This window comes from Cydia amplana, chromosome 6, assembly GCF_948474715.1.
Source record: "Cydia amplana chromosome 6, ilCydAmpl1.1, whole genome shotgun sequence".
Lineage (NCBI taxonomy): Eukaryota > Metazoa > Arthropoda > Insecta > Lepidoptera > Tortricidae > Cydia > Cydia amplana.
In genome coordinates this window covers 6,752,587-6,774,232 of record NC_086074.1, presented here as the reverse complement: position 1 = coordinate 6,774,232, position 21,646 = coordinate 6,752,587, and the positions used below count along the sequence as shown (strand labels likewise).

General features: G+C 38.3%; 1 protein-coding gene across 5 annotated transcripts in view; it reads left to right on the top strand.

The window, feature by feature from the left end:
* The window catches only part of LOC134648762 (glycine receptor subunit alpha-2-like), a 56,491-nt gene extending 35,350 nt beyond the window's left edge, over positions 1-21,141 (top strand). For 2 of the 5 annotated variants that reach the window (XM_063503304.1, XM_063503309.1), the window contains exons 4-10: positions 15,186-15,415; positions 16,372-16,454; positions 17,578-17,736; positions 18,916-19,114; positions 19,380-19,590; positions 19,797-19,910; positions 20,556-21,141. In XM_063503304.1, the coding sequence (XP_063359374.1) occupies positions 15,186-15,415; positions 16,372-16,454; positions 17,578-17,736; positions 18,916-19,114; positions 19,380-19,590; positions 19,797-19,910; positions 20,556-20,768 (1,209 nt within the window). In that variant the 3' untranslated portion in view covers positions 20,769-21,141. The remainder of the gene's footprint in view (positions 1-15,185; positions 15,416-16,371; positions 16,455-17,577; positions 17,737-18,915; positions 19,115-19,379; positions 19,591-19,796; positions 19,911-20,555) is intronic. The other 3 variants (XM_063503306.1, XM_063503305.1, XM_063503308.1) reach the window with 3 other exon arrangements.
* The last annotated feature ends 505 nt before the right edge of the window (positions 21,142-21,646 follow it).

Below are 21,646 nucleotides of genomic sequence, written 5' to 3'. Positions count from 1 at the left end.
CTAGTGCAGTATTTACAGAAATATACTTACTCTCATTACACCCCCTAAAGGGCTCACTTGGGAATCCAGCCTCCCCACTGGGCGTAATGAAATGCACAAATATTTCATTGCTGTCGCGTACAAAAGGTAAGGTCCTCACCAAGGGGTTTGAGTTTAAATCGTGAATAGGTATAGGTCACTTGAAAGCGTAAGTGTAAGGCCTGAGTGGCCGCTCGAGTTGGGCGTGCAGCGGGACGGGGCGTGCGGCGTGCATGTTAAACAAATGCAAACGTATAGTAGCGGCCTTAGTGCACGCCGCTCAAATCACTTGCGAGCCCGACGCCACGCTGCACGCCCCGCCGAACGCTCCGCTTCGAGCGTCCACTCAGGCCTTACACTAAGACCTATCAACAAAACAGGCCAACGTTCACTCTGTGGTTTATTATTGCGGATTGGTAGCCGTCACTTTAGTTTGCCAGTTTACGGAAAGATATGTTACCTACGAGAATATTAGAGCAAATAAGGCCACGTGTGTCATCAGAGTAGTGATGGGTAGGACATCAATTTAAAATGAGTTTGTATGAGTACCTCATTTTCTAAAATGAGGTGTTACAATGTCTTACTTCAAATGAGGTGAGGTACTAGCATATTTTCAGCGTCAACTATTCCATTAATTCCAACAGCGACAATTTTTTTAAGCTTGCTGCGCTTACGCTTGTTGTCTTTCGTGTTTAATTGTTAACGTATTTTCGGTTGGGACGCGAAGCGATATTGAAGTACGTCGCGTGTCGGTCTCACTCCCTCTTTGGGTATATCTAATTCATTGTTTCATTTTGAAAGGATTTTTGAGGGGTTCATGTCACAGAGAGGCGGTGAGTGGTACAAACTCAACGCATTTCTCGGTGGACCTTTTGTCGTTGCAATAAGGTTTGTAGTTCGGCAGTTGACAGTGTGGATCATTGCTCGTTTCTTCATTTTTGAGTATCGGCGATCAGGCGAGCACCTAGCGCCTCGCGCGATCCAGGGACTCTATTGCGAGTTGTGAGGAGTGTATGAGTTTTGACGGTCGCGAGACTCGCGAGTGAATTTGAACGTATGAGAGTTTTTTTGAAATTTGAAGTGTGTGAATGATTTGTGTGGCAAGAGGTGTTTGTGATGCGCGCGAGTAAATGAGTAAAATGAATAGAGGAGTGAAGTAAGACATTTTTGCGGTACGAAGTACTGCGACAAATTAACAAAATGAGTGGTACAAATGAGGTGCCTCACGAGTGAGCGACTCAACACTACATCAGAGAAAGTTCCCTGCACCCGAAAGGTACTTAATACTAGATTAAATTGGACTCTACCGACCAACATGAGTAAGAGGAGAAGAAACTTGTTCGAACAGGAGCTCTGAGGAATTGAAATATCACCCCGATTGCTCCCCACGACCATCGGAAGATGCTCCTTCGCAGCTCCTTTCGAGTTAAAACTATAGGTCTAATTCGTACTAATTTATAGGTAAAATGTGAAAATACTCACACATATAAACAACGTTATATCAACATTACGAGTATATTGCTTTTAGCGGTAAGAATGCCTGTTGTCTGCCTCTATCTTTAATCGGATCTATATCTGAATCCCTAAAGTCTTTTCTCCTATCTTTGCATTCCCTAATATTGTTTGTCATAATGATCAGTTGTCCTAACACTAAAAACCCCAATTTTGGTTTCCCTAATTATTGATTGCTTATCCTAATGTTAATAAGCATATTTTCTTTGTTGCGAGGGTCGTAGTTCTAATCCTAACCTAACCCACTTTTGAGGCAGCAAGTTCTAAAACCTAACCATTTTTCAGAACCTTACATTATGGAAAATAATCGTTATGACAATTGATCGTTAGGGCATGTGCCCATTAGGACAAACCAGTTAGGGCAAGTGACTTTAGGACAAACGTTGTTAGGGATTCAGAATGACACCCCTTTAATCAATTGTTTTTCTTTAAGCTGTGTCTTTTCTGCGGTGTACAGTAAAGAGTATTCTATTTATTTATCTATTCATTTATTTCATATTATATGTCTATATACAGTGGCGGGTTTGCAGTCTTTGCCGCCCTAGGCCCAGACCCTCTAGCCGCCCCTTCAGCATCAGCACCCATCATATTGACTACATTTAGGTCAGGCAACGAAAAGGTATAGAGGGAAATGCTTGGGACACATTATTAACTTAGTAACTTTGTTTAGGAGGTAAAAATATCAAAAGTCCCCGGCCGTAGTCCTTGAGCGGGGGTAGAGGGTTTGATTTGAACGTTCCATTTTTCGGTTTTTCGCTTATAATATCTTAGAAACTATGCGTCGTTGTGACATGATCATTATACAAAATGAAAGCTGACTGCTGATTAAATTTGCTACAAGTTTTATACAGTGGAGTTTTTCGATAGGTATCTTGTTTAGTTTTTGAGATAGCCGTTCTTGAATGTCTATAATTTTGCATTAAATTTCCATCAATAATATTCACGGTACTCACGAGGAAAGGAACCCGAAAGATTTTAACAGTGTAGTAGATCTGCGAAATCGACTCCACACTCGCGTTCGCGGCTTCGCGCTGCGATTCGCGCACGAGTGTGGAGGGCCCTATACAAGCCCCCCTCCAGACTATTGTGCGTGAATCGCGGCGCGACTTCGCCGAGCGAACAACGTTGACGTATGACTCCACACTCACAAACTTCTCGGTGATTTCGCAGTTTAGTTCGAACAAGATGGCTGATAAGCATCAGCTGATCGAGTTTAACTGTCATTTATCTAAGGCATCATACCTGCTGTAGCTATTTTTCCATTTTGTTTTGTTGTAAAACCGTAAAATATAGCCGCTATATATAATAGAATTAATATTTATCTTGCAACTGATGAGCCAAAATAGTGGAGTCTTGCAAGTTCGCGCTTCGCGCCTCCTTTGACGCTGGCCGAAAAACCGACAAAAAACGGGGACAAGGCGCGAAGGCGTGAACAATCTGTGAAATCGACGCCACACTCGCGTTCGCGGCTTCGCGCCGCGATTCGCGCACAACCGTGGAGGGCCCTCAAGATATCGAAAAACTGTACTAAATAAAACTTGTAGCAAATTTCATTTTGTACAATGATCAGTCATTAGAACGCATAGTTTCTGAGACATAAGCGAAAAACCGAAAAATAGGACCTTCAAACCTCCGTCTTCCCCCGGCACAAGGGGGAAGAGGGAACATCCTAACTAGTTCAAACAAAGTTACGAAGTCAAAAATTGTGTTCCAAGCATTTCCCTCTAGGTATACCTTTTTTTGAGAATTCGTTGCCTGGCCTAATTTTAAGTTATTTCTTGTTATCATCAGCGATTTTTTTGTCACAATTTGCCGCCCCTAATATCTCGCCGCCCTAGGCAGTGGCGTAGCGTGAACTAATCTAGCCGTGGGCGAAATCGCATCTGCGAGGCCCATTTCTTTCACTGTGCCCGAAGGGGCCTCGCGCGAAGCCCCTCTTCCGGCGCGAGGCCGTGGGCGACGGCCCACTCCGCCCACGCCTAGCTACGCCGCTGGCCCTAGGCACGTGCCTACTGTGCCTTATGGAAAATCCGTCTATATAACAATACACCTACGCAAGAAACAAATGGGTGGTTATATTTCATTAGGAACTGGTGATGATGGAGCTATTCCAACTAGTCCAATTACAAAACTTTACAGACATTGAACGCATTTTGTACCATATGATAAGCTGAAACGCGATGCCCTTAATCGCTCTTTGAATAGTTCGTTTCAGAAAACTAGGCTAAGACAGCGCGTATGAAAATAGGACCAGCATAGTTATAAAAACCGAGGTGAACTCATACGTTTTCCGCAGATAGCCACATCTCACACGTTAGGTCAGTTTTAATATAAATTACGAGTATTGGTATAAAAATTAACCTAACTACCAAATGTGTTTGTAAATAAATGATTATTCACTACCAGATCAATATTAAATATGAGACAATATTTAAGAAGTAAGAAAATATTTAAACTAATCTCTCGAAATTTGACAACATATAGGTACATGCATACATACATTAAAACATTACCCTTTGTTTGTCAGTCAGTGATTTCTATCATCAAAGCTTTCTTAGAAAGTCTGTCACGCGTACTTCGGGCGAGAGTACGAAGCGAGGGCGGGCGGGGGGACATCAATCCAGCCTCGCTAATTAAACTGTCGTCTGCCTATTTGCACCGTAACTAAGAACCGATAGGATTTGTTTATAAACCAGGGTTAATTCACTGGTCCATGAACGAGCGTACATGCGCCTACAATTGATGAAGTTTCCAAGGGGAAAGTAAATGTAATCTTTAATAATAAAACGCCTTTACAAAAACAGCCTTTAATATTACGTCTTTTTGTGGCCCTCGTCAGCAGTTCAAAATCGCTAAATTTTGACTTTCTGTGACAATGGTCTAACTGTAAAGAAAAAAAACCTAAATCGGTGTTAACCTATATGTGTTTACACTAATTTTACGGTTTAACTAACGCATTTTAGTCACTCGCGTGACATACGCGGCGCGCGGCCACTGCTCACGCAGTGTTTGAAAATGAAGACCTAAGCTCTCCGAAATATGTCGCGCGAGTAACTAAAAATATGTGAGTTAATCCGTAAAATTTGCTAAATGTTAGTATGACTCACGGCAATTTGAATTCGGTGTAGCCGTCATCGAAATATAAGAAAATACGTGCCTATACATAGGTCAAAAAAGATGCCAAAGAATTGAGATCTTTCTCCTTATTTTTTAAGTCAATTAATAGCTCATAGCCCTTAAAGTTTGTAGTTATTAGTTGGTCGGTTTATCATCAGAGTTAACTTTAATACAGGGGTTTGTTACATCTAAGGCGATAAGCGAAAATATGAAACCATATGCCCGGTGTTTTGAAATACCTATAAAAACACCGGAAGGTTCAGCGTCCCTAGATTCCATCAAATATTTCGCGGGTCGTGATTACGTTATGGTCCGCGGATTATTTTCCCACCGAGACAACTTTTACAGAGCGTGACTTTACTGAATTGAGCGACAGCTATTTAACCGTATTGTTTGCTTCAAGGTTCCTACGGGTAAAGGTTTACTTTATATCTTTAGGGGACTTTACGTTTAATTGAGTTTTAAGTGCATTCTAACATTAATCATATTACTTAGTATGTTGTCACGAAGCAGATTTCATATACGCAGTAAACTAAAAACTATCTATAACTTATCGTATCGTTAGCTTTGATCATTTTGTATTTAAATATTAATCTAATAAATAGCCAAACATCGTGAGTTCGGTTAATAAACAAAAAAACAACGGGTTGCACTCCGGGAGTGCCGACAGACGTGAAAACTCAATGACTAGTCCAAAATGTCTGCAGCACTAAAGTCTATTTTTTTATTCGGTAGACTGAAATGACAGTTAATAGTATGGACATGAAATGTCATTTCATACTATTAACTGTCATTTCAGTCTACCGAATAAAAAAATAGACTTTATGTATAATTGACCCATCCTCATTTCTATTGAAAAACTTTAGTTCCGAAATTGCTGGTCAGTGAGCTTGTTTAAAATTCGATTAGATTTCGAATTTGTAGCGTTAATTGTTTAAAATTCGAATAGAAATTGTAAAGTTACCTTGCAGACCTCGCATCTAAATATATTTGGTCATGATATTTTGAGTTTTATTCACCAGTACTAGAGTTCACTTTTATTAGCGATTTCATTAAGATGTAGCTTTATTGAATTATATTTGAGTGATATAAAGTTAGAATGTAACTGTGATATCCTCGTATTTCAGCCCGTACAAGATTAGAACCTTTTTCATGTAATGTCATTCAATTTTCTTTATTGATTTAAATGCCATCTAAATGAGTGGCCATCTAAACCTTACGGTCACGTGATCGCCTTATGGTCACGTAATCGCCTTACGGTCACGTGATCGCCTTACGCTGTCTCGAGTTTATCTTTTTTTCCCCACCTCAAAAAGTGCCCAGCGCCGCTAAAGAAGTTTTCACTTCAAAAATACGATATGCAGTATGTATGCAGTTAATAAGAAGCCATTTTAAACACAGAACGTTGGATTCGTAATTGTCACTGGACTAATTTAATTACGTTCCAAACACTACGTGCGATTGTGAGACTTACTGCCGGTTGTTGCACAGCTACACAGACACACTGCCGTATTCGAACTTCAAGATATTCACAAGAGACGACACGTACTAGATCCATTCTAGATACGTTATAGTTTAGATTTCAACTAGTTCTCTTTTGCAGCGCAATTCGGGCAACCAATGTCACTTTTACGATAGATCGTGTTAGATATCTATTAGATGTGAATTAGATCTCTAAGTAATATCTTGTGGAAATCGTTCAAGAGTTCAAGAGTATCTCCAGAATCGCGGAAATGTCAAATTTGACAGGTTAGATCTTAAACATATAGTTATCGTATCTTGGCGATGTCTAAAAGATATCTAATAGATGTCTATTACAAAATCCGAATCGGGCCTACAAAATTAACTTTAATGAATGAATAGCAATCCACAAAGGAGCTGAAACTTTACAGAAACGGTGAAATCAATGTAAATTAGCCTTACAACTTGTAGTGAGTGGAAACAAGTTACAGAGAAATAAAAAAGAGAGGAAATTGCTACGGAATAGTTTCGCAAGTTACCCGAGGGACTGTGATAAAATACGCTAGTTGTGAGAGCTCCGTTTCGCATAGTTTTGTACAAATATCAAATATGCCAAAAAACTAATCCCCAATTTGCTCTACGTCAGGTCCACGCGGTTGTTCGTCAACAACGTCAAATTTAGAGGAATAAAAGAATTTTTGAATTTTAAAATTCAGTTAGTAGGTATGCGTCCTATTTGTTTGCTTTAAAAAAATATCTAGTTTTGAAGTTTTTAAAACAATGTGCTATAATAAAATGTGGAAAAAATATAGGCTTTGGAGGGAAACTACCTACATGGTTCATTATACCTGTATCCACTCAGAAAAAGATTTATCGAAAAAATATACTTTAATATATTTCTTTCAAGGTTTTTTTGTACCCATATTGGGTTCATTAATTTTTTCCAACCTACGTACACTACATTACCTACGCTCATGAATCTAGTATAACTGGATTGGGCATGAGTGTTGGGGATAACTGACAGAACGGGATAGTCTTATGTATATTTCAGTAGGAGTAGCAGCGAAAGCGCTATTATTGTTTGTCCTTGTCACAGTCTCACATCTTGTTTTATTCCCCACCGTAAATTGACCACCGTGATTGGTAGAATTCATTTGTTGCCCAACATAACAAATACATTCGACCAATCATAGCGGCGCAATGCGACGCTATGATTGGTCGAATTTATATGTTTTGTCCCTCACGGAGGCACGCGTAGACCACTTCTATAGGATGCTACCTTCTATGCCTACGCTCAATAATGTCATGATGACATAACAAAATAAATGCAGTAACCAAATGTCACTCGACAAAATTTAATTTTTATTTTCGCCTCTTGTTTGCACAAATCTTTAACTCAATATACGTTTGGAAATGTGATAAAACGTGAAGGAAATTCGGGATTGTGAAATAAACGTTCAATATTTAGCTACCTGTATGAAAGTTAGTTTATACAATAAAATACATAAGGAAATCGACGAGGAACCTATTAATTAATGATATAATCTTATTTTCATGTCACAAGTAAGTACCTAGGTGCCGTCTTTGACACATGAGTTATTAAATAATGGACTATGTTACGTGATTTTGCGAATATCTCATTAGCATAGCTCAAAACGAAGCCACGTAGCGTTCATTTGTTTTAATTAATCAGCAAACATTGCGGAAAATGTAACAAACTCATTATGTTTTTCGATTGCGGCCGAAATAATAAGCAACTTTGTTGGGGAAATTATAATGCCCGCGTATAAATTAAGTGTAATTACCACAGATCATATAATACTAGTACAGATACCCAATCCCATACTAAAAACGCGCACCGTCCTAAGTAGCAAATACTTGTAGGCAATTTTTTAGTTCACAGTAACAAACTAGATGGCGCACGGAGCCCCACGGAGCTAATAAAACTCTTACGACAAACATGCGTTGAAATGGCGTCAAAACACCTCTCGCGCGACATCTGTTGTAGCTTTCACGCACTAAACCTACACATCACATTCATTTTTAAAGTCAATCATTACTAGATGGCGTTTCAGCCATCGGCGACAAAATTGAAATTTATTTACATATCATAATTTACGATTATGAAATCAATTTGACTTTTTAATTTTTTTGTATTGTAAATAGAAGTTTGAATGGGTACCTACTTTAGTATAGGCGAAGGCGTCAAAGTTTCGTTACAAATCACAGGTCGTATTCTTATCGCTTACCTTGCTTCGGCAAATCGGCACGACAAGCGTTCGGGTAAACCAGCATAACTGTGACTTTGAGATACACAATAATAATGCATAATCAAAGAGGACTCTTATGCTGGTTTGAAGGTATCTAGTAGGTACCTATGCTTCACATTAGGGCAGAAAGAACACGGCATTGCGGTATGATCTGTTTTAATAAAATAATTCTTGGAGCTAAGCGTTGCATTGCCGCGTGCCGTCCACATGGCCTTGAGAGGCCCAAAGCCCAAGGTCGCGCCGACGAAACAATCTATTTTTAACGTCCGTTAAATAAAATCGAAAGTAATAACTTGAAAAAATATGCGCATATTAAAATCTAAATTTATATGTGACGTTATCTATGAAAATGGATCTTATTGTCGATGGCGCTTACGCCATTATTGACGATGTTCAGATATAAATAAAAGGCCACGCGACGCCGTGCGGCGTAAGCGCCATCGACAATAAGGTCCCTTTTCATAGATAATGCCCCATATTAGTACCTAGAGATATAGATATAATACTACGCGGTATTTTCTTAGATTTATTATGAAATAAAAAACCGGCTAAGTGCGAGTCGGACTCGCGCACGGAGGGTTCCGCACCATAAACAAATATCGAGTCGAGCCAAAACAAGCAAAAAAACGGTCACCCATCCAAGTACTGACCCCGCCCGACGTTGCTTAACTTCGGTCAAAAATCACGTTTGTTGTATGGGAGCCCCACTTAAATCTTTATTTTATTCTATTTTTAGTATTTGTTGTTATAGCGGCAACAGAAATACATCATCTGTGAAAATTTCAACTGTCTAGCTATCACGGTTCGTGAGATACAGCCTGGTGACACAGTGACAGACGGACGGACGGACGGACGGACGGACAGCGGAGTCTTAGTAATAGGGTCCCGTTTTTACCCTTTGGGTACGGAACCCTAAAAAGACCATGTATATAGGAAAGGATGGAGTAGGTATTTTGTAAGGATCACAGATCATATGTGACGTTATCCATGAAAAGGGACCTTATTGTCGATGGCGCCTACATCGTTATCAACGATGCTCTGGTATAAATACAATGCCGCGCCACGCCGTGCGTCGTAAGCGCCATCGACAATAAGGTCCCTTTTCATAGATAATGCCCCATAAAATACTAGTACATACATAGTACATGCAGATACCCAATCCGCCAATCCCATACTAAAAAAGCGCACCGTCCTAAGTAGCATATGTGACGTTATCTATGAAAAGGGACCTTATTGTCGATGGCGCTTACGCCGTTATTAACGATGCTCTGATATAAATACAATGCCGCGCGACGCTGTGCGGCGTAAGCGCCATCGACAATAAGGTCCCTTTTCATAGATAATGCCCCATATATGTACGTTGCTTTGCGTGTTTTACATTCTATTTCGTAATATTGCAATAAAAAATGTGTGTAACGTTTTTTTTGCCATGCTTTTAAATTAATAAATAAACTAATTGTATTTCCGATTTATTCATTTTTTTATTTAGCTACTAAAAGTTTTGTAGCTTATTCGCTACGGCTATCATGAGTTGACATTTGACGTTTAGGTACGCTAGCGACTGCATGAAGTCGATCGCAGTATATCTCGCTCGCACTCGCATTGATGTATTGGTGCGATCGAGTTCACGCAGTCGGTGGCGTAAAAGTCAAATGTCAATTAATGGTAGCCGTACTTGTCCTATCATGTACAGTCAGCAGCAATAGTTGCTAAGCGGGCGAGGTGTTCAAAATAATCTTGACGCGACTTTATTGTTAAGTGAATAAGAGCGCGTCAAGGTAATTATGAACGCCTCGCCCGCTTAGCAACTTCTGCTGCTGACTGTACCTAAGAAAACATATATACAAAACGGATTAGTTATTAAAAATGTTACTCGAGCGCGCCAGCTATTGATAGTGTCAGTCGCGCACCAAGTCTCGGAAATAAAAAAGAGGAGGGAAAATAATAAGGGTATGCCGGTTTCCATGGTCAGGGTGTTTAACCCGTAAGTAGCAGGTCCACAACGTTACAAAAAAAGTGACCTTGAATTACCTACTCGATCGATTTTTTTATATTGAAAATAAAGTGTAATTTATTTATATAATGAGACAGATTGTTCTTGAGTTATGGATATTTTCTATGTATTTAAGTATTAATTGTATATTACACATTTGTATCGTTAGTCAATTTGTGTAAGAATGTCCCTATAATATGTATTTATTTATTAAAGATTTATTTCATGTTAAAAATTTACATTCTCGTACAAACGGCAGTAACACGATTTATTTTGTAGTATTTTAAAATACAAAAAGGAAATATTTGCACTAAAAACAAATATTTACAGCCGGGCTAGCCATGATAGGCACGACAGTATCTCGCGGCGAGATATATTGCCCGTCCCTCTTTTATTAACATGGTTAGAACTGTTAGAAGTTTCAAACCGTGCATGCTGTCCCTGTCGCTACTATTAGAAAGAAGAAGAGGACGGCACGAATGACTGTGGCGTTCAGCGTTCACGCCTATGTACCTAGTTGTATGGTAGTTTTCGTAAGCACACAGACGCACCTTACAATTAGTACTTAATCCGAGTGTGCGTGTGCACGTCGCTGTGCGGCCTTGAGACGCTGGAGCGATTGAGGACATAAGTACTCGTATTAAATTAAAAATAAATACAAACCTATAGATATAACACACCGTATTGTCAATTCAAGTTTGCAAACGCGCACTGTATTCAGTTTAGAAGCGAAACATCGACTTTTGACCAGTCATGGCGGTCATGACCTTGCATTGGAAATACGAACACCTAGGTATTTTTTTCAAGGATAACTCGCATGTCACACCGTGGCCAGTCCATGACCAAATCATGACCACCCCCATACTTCCCGTCGTAGTCATGAGTGCAGTCATTGTCGGAGTTTGTCCGTCAACAAAAATTCGACTAGGCAGGCCCCGCGACCCGCGAACACCGAATATTGCAAATTTTGGGCTCTTTTACTCACATTAAGTTGTAATTCGAGTGACAGAGATAGTTGCATGAGTCATACCAAGCATATTTTATTAGTGTTATTTTAAACATCAAACTTCTATTAGATTATGTAATTAAAAGAACACTTGCATAGTCTGTGTTATCAAAATCGCTGTCAATTTAGTTTGTTCTACCTCATGAAGTTTACAAACTTTGATTTTCGCGGTTTAAGCCGATCATCGTTTACAACAAGGAAATTAATAAACTGTAGACCTCGCGAGCATAGCTTAAAACTGAATAAAAAATATATGGGTACGCCGTTTAGAATTATTTAGAAAAACTAAATTAACAAAAAGTTTAATAAAAGATTGGAAAAATGAAACGAATACGTTTAACCCGTGCTTTGCACAAATAATAATACATAATACAATAATATAAGTGTAAAAATTTACAAAAAGTTAGCAGCGCACTTTACTGGGGTTCGAACTTGGAACCTCCATGCATCAAAGCAACTGTTTGCTAACTGCGCCATGATAGCACTTAGCCAATTTGACGAAATTTGGCTACTTATTTTCGAGTAAAAACCTACATACATATCTAAATACCGCCTATACCATTACAACATTTCTACATTTTTGCCAAGCACTGTAAATATATCTCAAAAAGAAAAGAAATGCTCTTATAATATTGATACGACTACATATTTGTTTCCGCAATTTTGAAATAATCACATTGAAAAAAAAAACTATTTTATCCTGGAATCTGGTCACAAAATTTGATGAGAATCGGTTGAGAATTAAACCGAGGAGAACGTTCTCCTCAAACGAAATTTGGCCCGAGTTAAAACGGAGACCTTCGCAAACGCGTCGGTCAATAAAGGAGTAAAATGTGCGTTTGACTTGGACATCAAGCGAAATAAAAACTTGCATTGTGTTTAAAAACAAAGCATTCATTTCTTTTGAAAAACATCGGCTTACGAGTTTTTTTAATTTATATTTTAACGTCAGGCCTACTTTAAAAAAAATAGGTACTCATTTAGAGTAGGCATGTTTATTGACCGATCTATTTTTTTACATTATGTACTAAATTTCGTAATTCATAACTCAAATGTAATTATTCTAAATCAAACTCCACATATTAGAACCGTGGTTGCTCCATCTAGTGACAATATTCAATATTACTTCGACAGCTCCACATAACTGTCCTGCGCTGTTGTTCATAACGTAGTCAGTCGCGATATAATTGTAATTTCAAATTTTGAAAATGAATGCATTGAATTCGGGTTGTTATTAATGTTTGTATTTCATTTATAATGTTTTTAATTTATGACACTTTAAATGTCTCTTAATACATCTTAATCTGTAAGATAAAAATTTCGTTATCGCCGATTGTGACATATAGCGCCATCTATGATATCGATTTAAAAAGAATTATACGGCCTTCGGAATGGGAGGGCATGATGTAACTAAATTGTAATGGAATCTTGCAAGTTAAATTTGATCCACTTCCCGGTTTCCGATTGAGCTGAAATTTTGCATACACATGTAAGTCGGGTGACAATGCAATATTATGGTACCATCGAGCTGATCTGAAGATGGAGACTGGAGGTGGCCATAGGAACTCTGTGATGAAACAACGCAACCTAATTGTGTTAGGGGTTTTTAGAATTGTCTCGATGAGTATTAGTTGTCTGTCGTAAGAAAAGTACAGTCAGCGATAAAAGCGTGTAACAAAAATGAAATTTTTGCCAAAAACTTATTTTAAATTAAACAGTAATTTTCAAAGATATAAAAAATTGTTTTTCTACAAATTGTCACAAATGGTAAAGTGCTTGTTTCCATATAGAAAAGACCCATTAATCACAAAATTATTTGTAATATGTAGTGACTGTTTATGGTGCATAATATTTTGTGAATTGATTACTTTAAACTTAAAGTATCTACAAGTAAAATGTGAAGATTTCATTAGTTGATTTATTGATTGATTGATTGATATAAACTTCATTATATATCATATACCACACAGTAATAAGAACGGTAGTTTTAAATCCCATCCTCATTCCCATTATGACCCTTATTGTTTCAATACCTTAATTACAAATATACTACAGAACTGTTTATTTAAATATACTAAACATTCTAATAAATTATAACTGTTATAAATGTAAAAAAATCGCATTAATTTTAACGCAGTTTTTGGTTTCACTATACGAAGTAGGAAGAAATGTACTTACTCAGGGGTCGTCATGGTGGGTGTTTTTTGATGTATTGATAACAAATGTCTTCCTCGTTATTTGCCCGGTCATTGCACAAAGAGAAATAGGCTTTGTCACCGGATCTGGCAAAGTTCCACACCCAACTTCTTCTCATTTTTTTTACAAATATTAACAGTGAACAACAAAACAAAAACTATTAATAAAACAACAAAACGGTACGATTAACGTAGATAGACTTTAGTATCCAACTGACCAATAGGCGAACTGGAGTCTATGAGATACTTTTTAAATCTTAGGCATAGATATTATTCATTGTTTGCTGTCTCTGTCACTAGTAAAATGCTTTTAAGAGCCGCGCGGCAACAAAACAATAGAATAATCCTACCTGAAAGATTAGTTGTTGTATTTTTTTGCAGATGTCTCTAGCTTATCACAAAGAGATAAGACCAAAAGCACCAACGCACGTTGTAAAAACAACACGTTCTATTGAATGAAACTTCTGCACTTTGTTTATTATCTACATATCTCATGTATTTTGTTTTTCACACGATATGGCAATTTAAAATACTTAATCTCATTTTGTTAGTACCCCGTTCGTGGTAGTTTCAGTAAGCATAACTATCTACTTTTGTCTTAGTTAGATAATCATTTAGGTCGTTAAATATTAAATTATAAATATAGATTTCATTGCTATACGTATAAAATGCATGTACCTACCTAGACTTAACAAATATGGAGTGCCCTAACAGGGTATCATATATGTACCTACCATCCTCAAATTATAACAGCTGATGTATAATGAGCATGACTATAGATGATAATACAATAAAGAATACGTTTACTTTCATTATCAAAAAACTACATCAATGAAGAAAATTATATAAATGAACTCAACGGTACCTAAGTTATTGTTAATTTTAATTTAATTAGAGTAAAACAAAACATATGAATTATTGAAACAAGGTCTACTTTATTATTGACATTACCAATCAATACCACGTTAAACTGCAAAGTAATCGAACTTTCCTAATCTCTCTTATATTCCACCGTATCTCTTCATAGCACGAATCTCTGCTACACGAAAATGAACGGTTGAACCCGCGGGTAAATAAGATCCGTTCTTTCGTGTACCCGTGTACCCGTGTACACGGGTACCCGTGTAAACGTTTCTGGATCCGGGCGGGTTCGTGTAGTTCGGGTTCTTAGTACCGCCGGGCTTAAGAACACGGGTACCCGTGTCAGCGTGTAACACGTGTATCGGGAGCTCTAGTTCACAATGACGCGCCGCGTACGATTGGCGTGGCGTTCAAAGGGTTAAAGAGGCTGGAGGCTGAATTTTAATATTTTTCAAAAGGTTTTTTTTTTATATTATCAGGCTACTTCTACTAAGGGCCGGTTACACAAAACCGTGTGTAAACGTTAAAATTTTCGCTAAATTTTACTGTTTGTATTTTATTGCTCACTGCTAATGCTGAGTGGCGTTGATCAATCCGTCAATTGGTGCAACTGGCCCTTAGTCTTCGTAAGTACCTTCCCGCTCAGTTCGGCTCCTTCGAATAAACATTTATAAAGCTCTGTTTTATTCTATTTAAATATGTAGATACAAACTATTACCCTCTCCCTAATGATATTAATTCGAAAATATAAGTTTCTATTTCCCAAGGAGATAACACTGGACGTGTTTCTACAAGTGTCCTGGAAGGACCCCCGGCTAAAGGTGGGCCTGGAGTCCATCGACCTGCCATGGGAGTTCCGCCAGCTCATCTGGACGCCGGACCTGTACATCTGGCAGCTGCAGACCATGCGGATCCTCTCCGTGCTGCAGGAGATGGCCTCGCTCAGGCTTTATAAGAATAGCACCGTCTCAGTCAGTATTGGGTTCGTCTATTGACATTATTATTTAATTTTACATACTAATAGGTTTCTCTTTTAAACAGGCTTTAACAAATAAATAAATAAGCTGTAGGTACCTATATTACTAACCTGGAGCCTTATTCGACAAGCGACGTTTGACGTATCGTGTTGAACTTCCGTTGAACCTGAACAATCCTGTGTCAAAATTTGACATTAGCAATCCACAGTTAGGTGACAACCAGACCAAACCATTATAAATCTTAAAGTAGTAATAACACAAAGTTGATATTTGTTGAATTATTGGTTGTACCAAATGATATTATCCGCACTTGATGAACATGCGATTCATTCAACTGTTGAATTGAAGTGGACGAAAAATCTGACAGTTGTACATGTCGAATAGGGGCCCTTATCTCATATCTATATTTTTTGGTTTAATTTTTACAGTTTTAGAAGTACGTCGCTTTTTGATGGCATTTTCCATATAAGAAAGAAATGTCAACACACATTTCTTTGAATATTTCAATAACTGAGTGAACATCAATTTCTACGTATATAGGTTTATAATTATGTTCAGCGAATAACGATGATGAAAGTAAGAATCTACTCGTAGTTATATCTGTCCAACATATTTCTTTATTCAATGTCGAGGACCTCCTCTATTTATATTCATACTTTATTTAAAAAGTTGCTAACTAGTAATATTATGAAAAACAAAGTGATAAACATGAAGCAGACCGTATTAATCTATTATTTTTATTTTTATTTGATCGTGATTCATGCAGACATATGGAATGCGTTATTTTTATGTTGTGACATTAAACTATATTGTAATGGCGTTGACAACTTAACTTTGAATTTACGAGCCGGCCGGAGAAATTAAAAGTTTTGTGCTACAATCTGTTTGATGGGTTAATGGACACGAGGTGTGTGATTAAGATTTGATTTGTGTGAAAATAAAATGTTTTCATTTATTTTAGCGCGACGATAACAATAAAATGCGAGATGGACTTCGTGTTGTACCCTTTAGACGTGCAAACCTGCAACATTGATTTTAGTAGCTGTAAGTATAATTAAATAGTAACTTTTATCACCATTAAACTCTACTTTTGTGCCTACTGTTTGAATTTCGATAGAATTTGCTCTGCGGATGTAAGATAACCGGCCTGTTCATAATTATGTCATGTGACATGAAACGTGTTACGCATAATACATAATGAGAGAGAGAGTCTGGGTACTGAAATATTACACAAATGTTTGGCGGGAAATTCAAAAAATCTTCGGAAAACGGATACCTACTAGAAAATATTTTAGATTTTCTGTGCACACGTAAGGTACCTAAGGATATAAGTTAAATACACGTTGACGTGCACTCAAAGTCAGCTCACATAATTTCTACCACTATGTAAAGTACAGTCAACGATAAACACATATGTTTACACTTTCTCACCATATACCATTGTAACAAGGCGAAAAATGAAATGTAGTGTAAATAAGACCTAGCTCGATAATACCGTAATATTAATCCATCACCAAAAAAATAAAATAACTACTATGCCAAATATGCTAAATGCTAGGTAAGTATCAAAATATTTATAGAGCGCCAACCTCCTAATTTGTTTACATTTGCTTACGACTTGTAAACATTGCAGTTTTTCGTCATACAACGCTACACGTCGACTTCGCACATTGTCGTAATTATTTACGAGCTTAAATAATAGTTTGCGGACCTCACTCAGTATATACATTATTAATATTATTTAAAAGAAACCCCTTATAAACCGCAAACAATTTGAATGAATGACATAAATTGACAACTGACTTTTAGCTTTTTATAAACTACTCTCTCTACTCTACCTATTTTCTCTCCTTTGAAGAGTGTCGGTGAAATGTACTTGCTGTTACCAAAGTATACCTATGTACGTAACTATAGGAGTTTATTACCTAACTAAATTGTGCATGCAGTTTATTACCTAACTAAATTGTGCATGCATGTCTTTTTAAAATATTTGCGTATATATCATACCCTTTTTCTTGAATAGTGACTAAAACGTGCAGATTTAAGTCTATTGTGGGTAATACAGTGTCACTTAGGTCTATCTATACATATTCTCACTTACAAATACGGAAAAAATCGGTTGGTGTTATAGCACGATAACTTTAGCTATGACCTAAACTGTTTTCAGACAAATACACATCGGAGTACGTGAGATTCGAGTGGCGGGAAGTGCCTCCGTGGCTGGGCTGGCGGCTGGCCGGCGGGCAGCGCAACCAGTTCCGCCTGCCCAAATACGTAGTCAGCTTCACTACGGACAAAAGTAAACGTATTGCCAAATATGGTGAAGGTAAATGTATATTTATTGCTTTGCGCTTATGTTTGCGCCTCATAAATCACTAATCATGTACGTATCCAATTTAGGACCGAGTGATAAACAATTTTGACATTTAATCCTTTTTGACTGTAATTACGGACAGAGTCCAATTCTTTGTTAACTGGTTCTCGCTGTTTCGTGAATACAAATTAAGTATCTTAACTCTCAATGCCGTTTCTTTGCCTAGTAATTTGTCGCGTTGCTGTCAAAACGATGTCTCGCTCGGTCGGACTACTAATACTATAGGTACTGCAAAATCCTACGCGCTGTCGCTTGCCGCTGGCATGACGCAAGTACGCTGGGTTCGGATGAAACACCGTATTACAATTATTTTGTCAACAGCGACATAATATATAATTTTCTGTAAACTTGCATATTATATTCGCTATGTCACCGTCATCCGCGCCTAGCAGATAATACCTTTCTGTTCTTAGCGTTGGGTTATTGTTGTTAGTCATTTCTGTTACTCTTCTAATACGAGTACCTATATGTTTTCATAATCATAGTGTGTGATTGTAAAGCTTGGTGGTTAGTTTGTCTGTGTCATGTCGTTAACAATACTGATGTTTTACTGTGTCCTGTCCTAGTGTATAAATATTGAGCTTTGTTTTTTGTTGGTTGGTTGGTTTTGACTTGTAGATACTTAATAAGTTAAAGAAATTAAAATCGTAGTTAGCGTATCGTTTGGAATTAAAATATTACGTTCAATATATGTTATGTTGAGTAAGTAGAGTAGGTATATTATGAGAATTTGAATTAGTATTTAATCTGCTAGTTACAGTAATGTCGGGATAGAACAGAAGTCTGCACATGTATCACTCACTAGTAAATGTTACTTTTACCCTTTATTCGAACAAACCACTCGTGATAGCAACGTAGTAGTAAAAGTCCACCAGAATTAGATCAGAGAGAAGTTATTAGCAATTTGAGAAACTTTATAAAAATTGCGCTTCACTTGCAACAGTAGGTTTAGTCGAAAAGTGATGTATTGGAATCATATTTTATGGAACAGACCTCTTTATACGACAATGCTTTATTGTCTGCTCTTATTCTATCACATTACTATGACTTTCTCTCTGAAAATATGTAGCTAGTATTCTTTTTTTTTGTGTTTAGACTTGGAACCTACCTACCTATTTGTTATGCTTCTAGGCGAGCATTCGGCAGCGCGGCTACAGATGACGCTGTCACGTGAGCTGCGGGGGTATCTCCTGGAGAGCTATCTGCCCTCATCGCTGTTCGTCATCATTTCGTGGGGCAGCTTCTGTGTCATCCCCGAGATCGTGCCCGGGCGCATGGTGCTGCTTGTGACCACCCTGCTGTCGCTCGTCACCATGTTCGACACAGTCAGGTAAGAGCTCAACTTTCAAGGGAAGCTGTAGTTGTCGTGCGTCATCATCTTCTTAGCAGCTTTCTTTCCTAATCATAAATCTTAAGTGTGCATGTCTTGAAGAGCATGTAAAAGAGAAACAGGCTGCCTTGACACCGTCATATTAAAATATCATAATGGCATTATTTATTAATACCTATTTTACTAAGTTTTTAAAATTAAATTGGCAAAAAAAATGTTCCAGTGCGTATTGTAACGTTATTCATTGTTCATTCTCAATTTTCAGTACAAACTCGCCCGACGCGCTCGAGCTGAAGTGTATAGAGGTGTGGCTGATCTCGTGCACGATATTCGTGTTCCTGGCGTTGCTCGAGTACTTCGTGGTCCTCTTCGGCATCCGCTACGACAAGAGCTGGTGTCGCCGCCGAGCGGACATGCGCCGCGCCGCCTCCGCCGCGCAACTAGCTCCACCCCCTTTACACGTCAACCATTCTCAGGTACAGACCAATGCTAACATACCTAGTGCATGAGTAGCCTTTCACTCCATTTTATTCTTGATAGACCGCTTATTTTGCTACATCTCACACAATCCGCCATGAGACGAGAGTGGATCTCAATGCCCGAGAGGCGGGTCAACTGTATTATATCGGACGTGCATGCGGTTGATCCCAGGCCATAAATTATTATTTTCTTGCGATTCCAGAGGTTGAGTTGCACTCCCGTGACAGGCACCCCACAGGGCAGAGTGTTCTCGCCGACCCTCAGTGTGGAGGACGAGGGGCTCAAGCAGCAGCTCGACCATCAGACCATTTCGAGGGTAAATATTAAACGACCCATGTAACACGCCTTTAGAATTTGTATGTTTAATACTGCGTAGATTGCATTTCGTAGAATATTTTACGAATAACGTTCATTGGGTAGGCATAACTGTACCACTAACGTTTGCTCTGTGTGTTTAGGATGTCGCATAAAATATGTTTTAAAAGTGACAAATTTTTAGTCATCCCTCTCGGGGAAAAGGAATTGGAGAAAAAATAAGGTCGGAACCGAGTCAAGATCGAGTAGTAAGGTAAAGATAAATTAAAGGCACTGCACTGTGTGGCTACAGCACATCGCAGGTCGTAAGTAGACGGTCACGTCTAGGTGAAGAATATCAATTGTAGAGAGCCAGTCAAAATCACGCGCAAGATTAGGCTAACAATTCCTGAAATTTCTACGTCTTCCTTCCTTTACTGTCGCTATTGACACCGTGTAAGTATTGTACTAGACGCTAAAGTAATATCTGATACGCTTACGTAGCAAATAATGTTTTAATTAAAGTATATATCTAAGTAGTGCACAGCTTGCGGCGCATGTTAGGCCTTGATGTGTAACGGTATGTAGGCTCGAGGAGGGAGGGGCGCTCGGCTGAATGTTGTACATTGCGTGGCTGTTGTGTGTACTGTAGTGTTTTGGCCGGTAGGACTCGCCGCCGATGATGGAGACGATGGGCGGGCGCGCCGCGCAGGGTGCGCTGGCGCGGGTGGGCGCGTGCATCGACAAGGGCATCATGTTCTGCGGCGCGCAGCACGGAACGCTCGACCGGTTCGCGCTCATTCTCTTCCCCTGCTGCTTCGTGCTCTTCACTATCATATACTGGACCACGTACCTAAGTGAAGTGCACCGGTACAAGTGAAAGTGTCAAACGATTTACGTTCACATTGAATGTGAAAAGTGCCTGTGCGAGACGTTGTGTGTTAATTGTAAATATTGTTAGACAAATGCTAGTCGATTATACAACGTTAGTTATACTACTTGCGATCTACGTAAGTTAGGTTAATTTTACAACGAAATAAAAATAATTAGAATATCTTCAAGTGTTCCGTAATAGTATAAAATACTTAGGTTAATTTGATATAGTTATATCTCGCTATTTCTTACGTACTTAATGTACCTATGCTTGACGACGCTGTAGGACAATATTTAAATGTATATGGTTACGATATTGAGAACAAAGATGACTCCTACATTTATAAATGTACATATCCTATTTAGGTATCGTCACAGACTTTGAGGTGATGCTGCGCTTGACAATAGGGATACAAATCGATGTTTAATTTTAACCTCTATTTTTTAGGACTACGTTCGCTTTTTGAAGTGCCAAGTGATGTCATCGTCAGGGGTCGGACAAAAAGTGCGGATGACGTAAAAATGACGTAATCTTGCACACAGGATGATGTTTGAGTTTGTATTTAAACTTCCGTGTGACATGTAGTAACAAAGTAGTATTAATGAAGTAACAAAATAATCGTAAATAAATCCATGGAATTAATAATACAGGTGGTAGGGTGATGTAGTGAATAAAATAAATTTCACGAAACTTGTCACAATATTCGAGTAAAGATGACATTTTAGAGCGTTTTCTTATACATTAGTAAATATAAATTTTAGCTAAATATAATCGTGAAGATACAATAGCTAAACAATAACGTCAAAAAGAAAAAAGTCAATTTATTGTTCATGATTGACAATGTGTCAGTCAAAAACGTACTTACTCATTTCAAGTGGCGATAT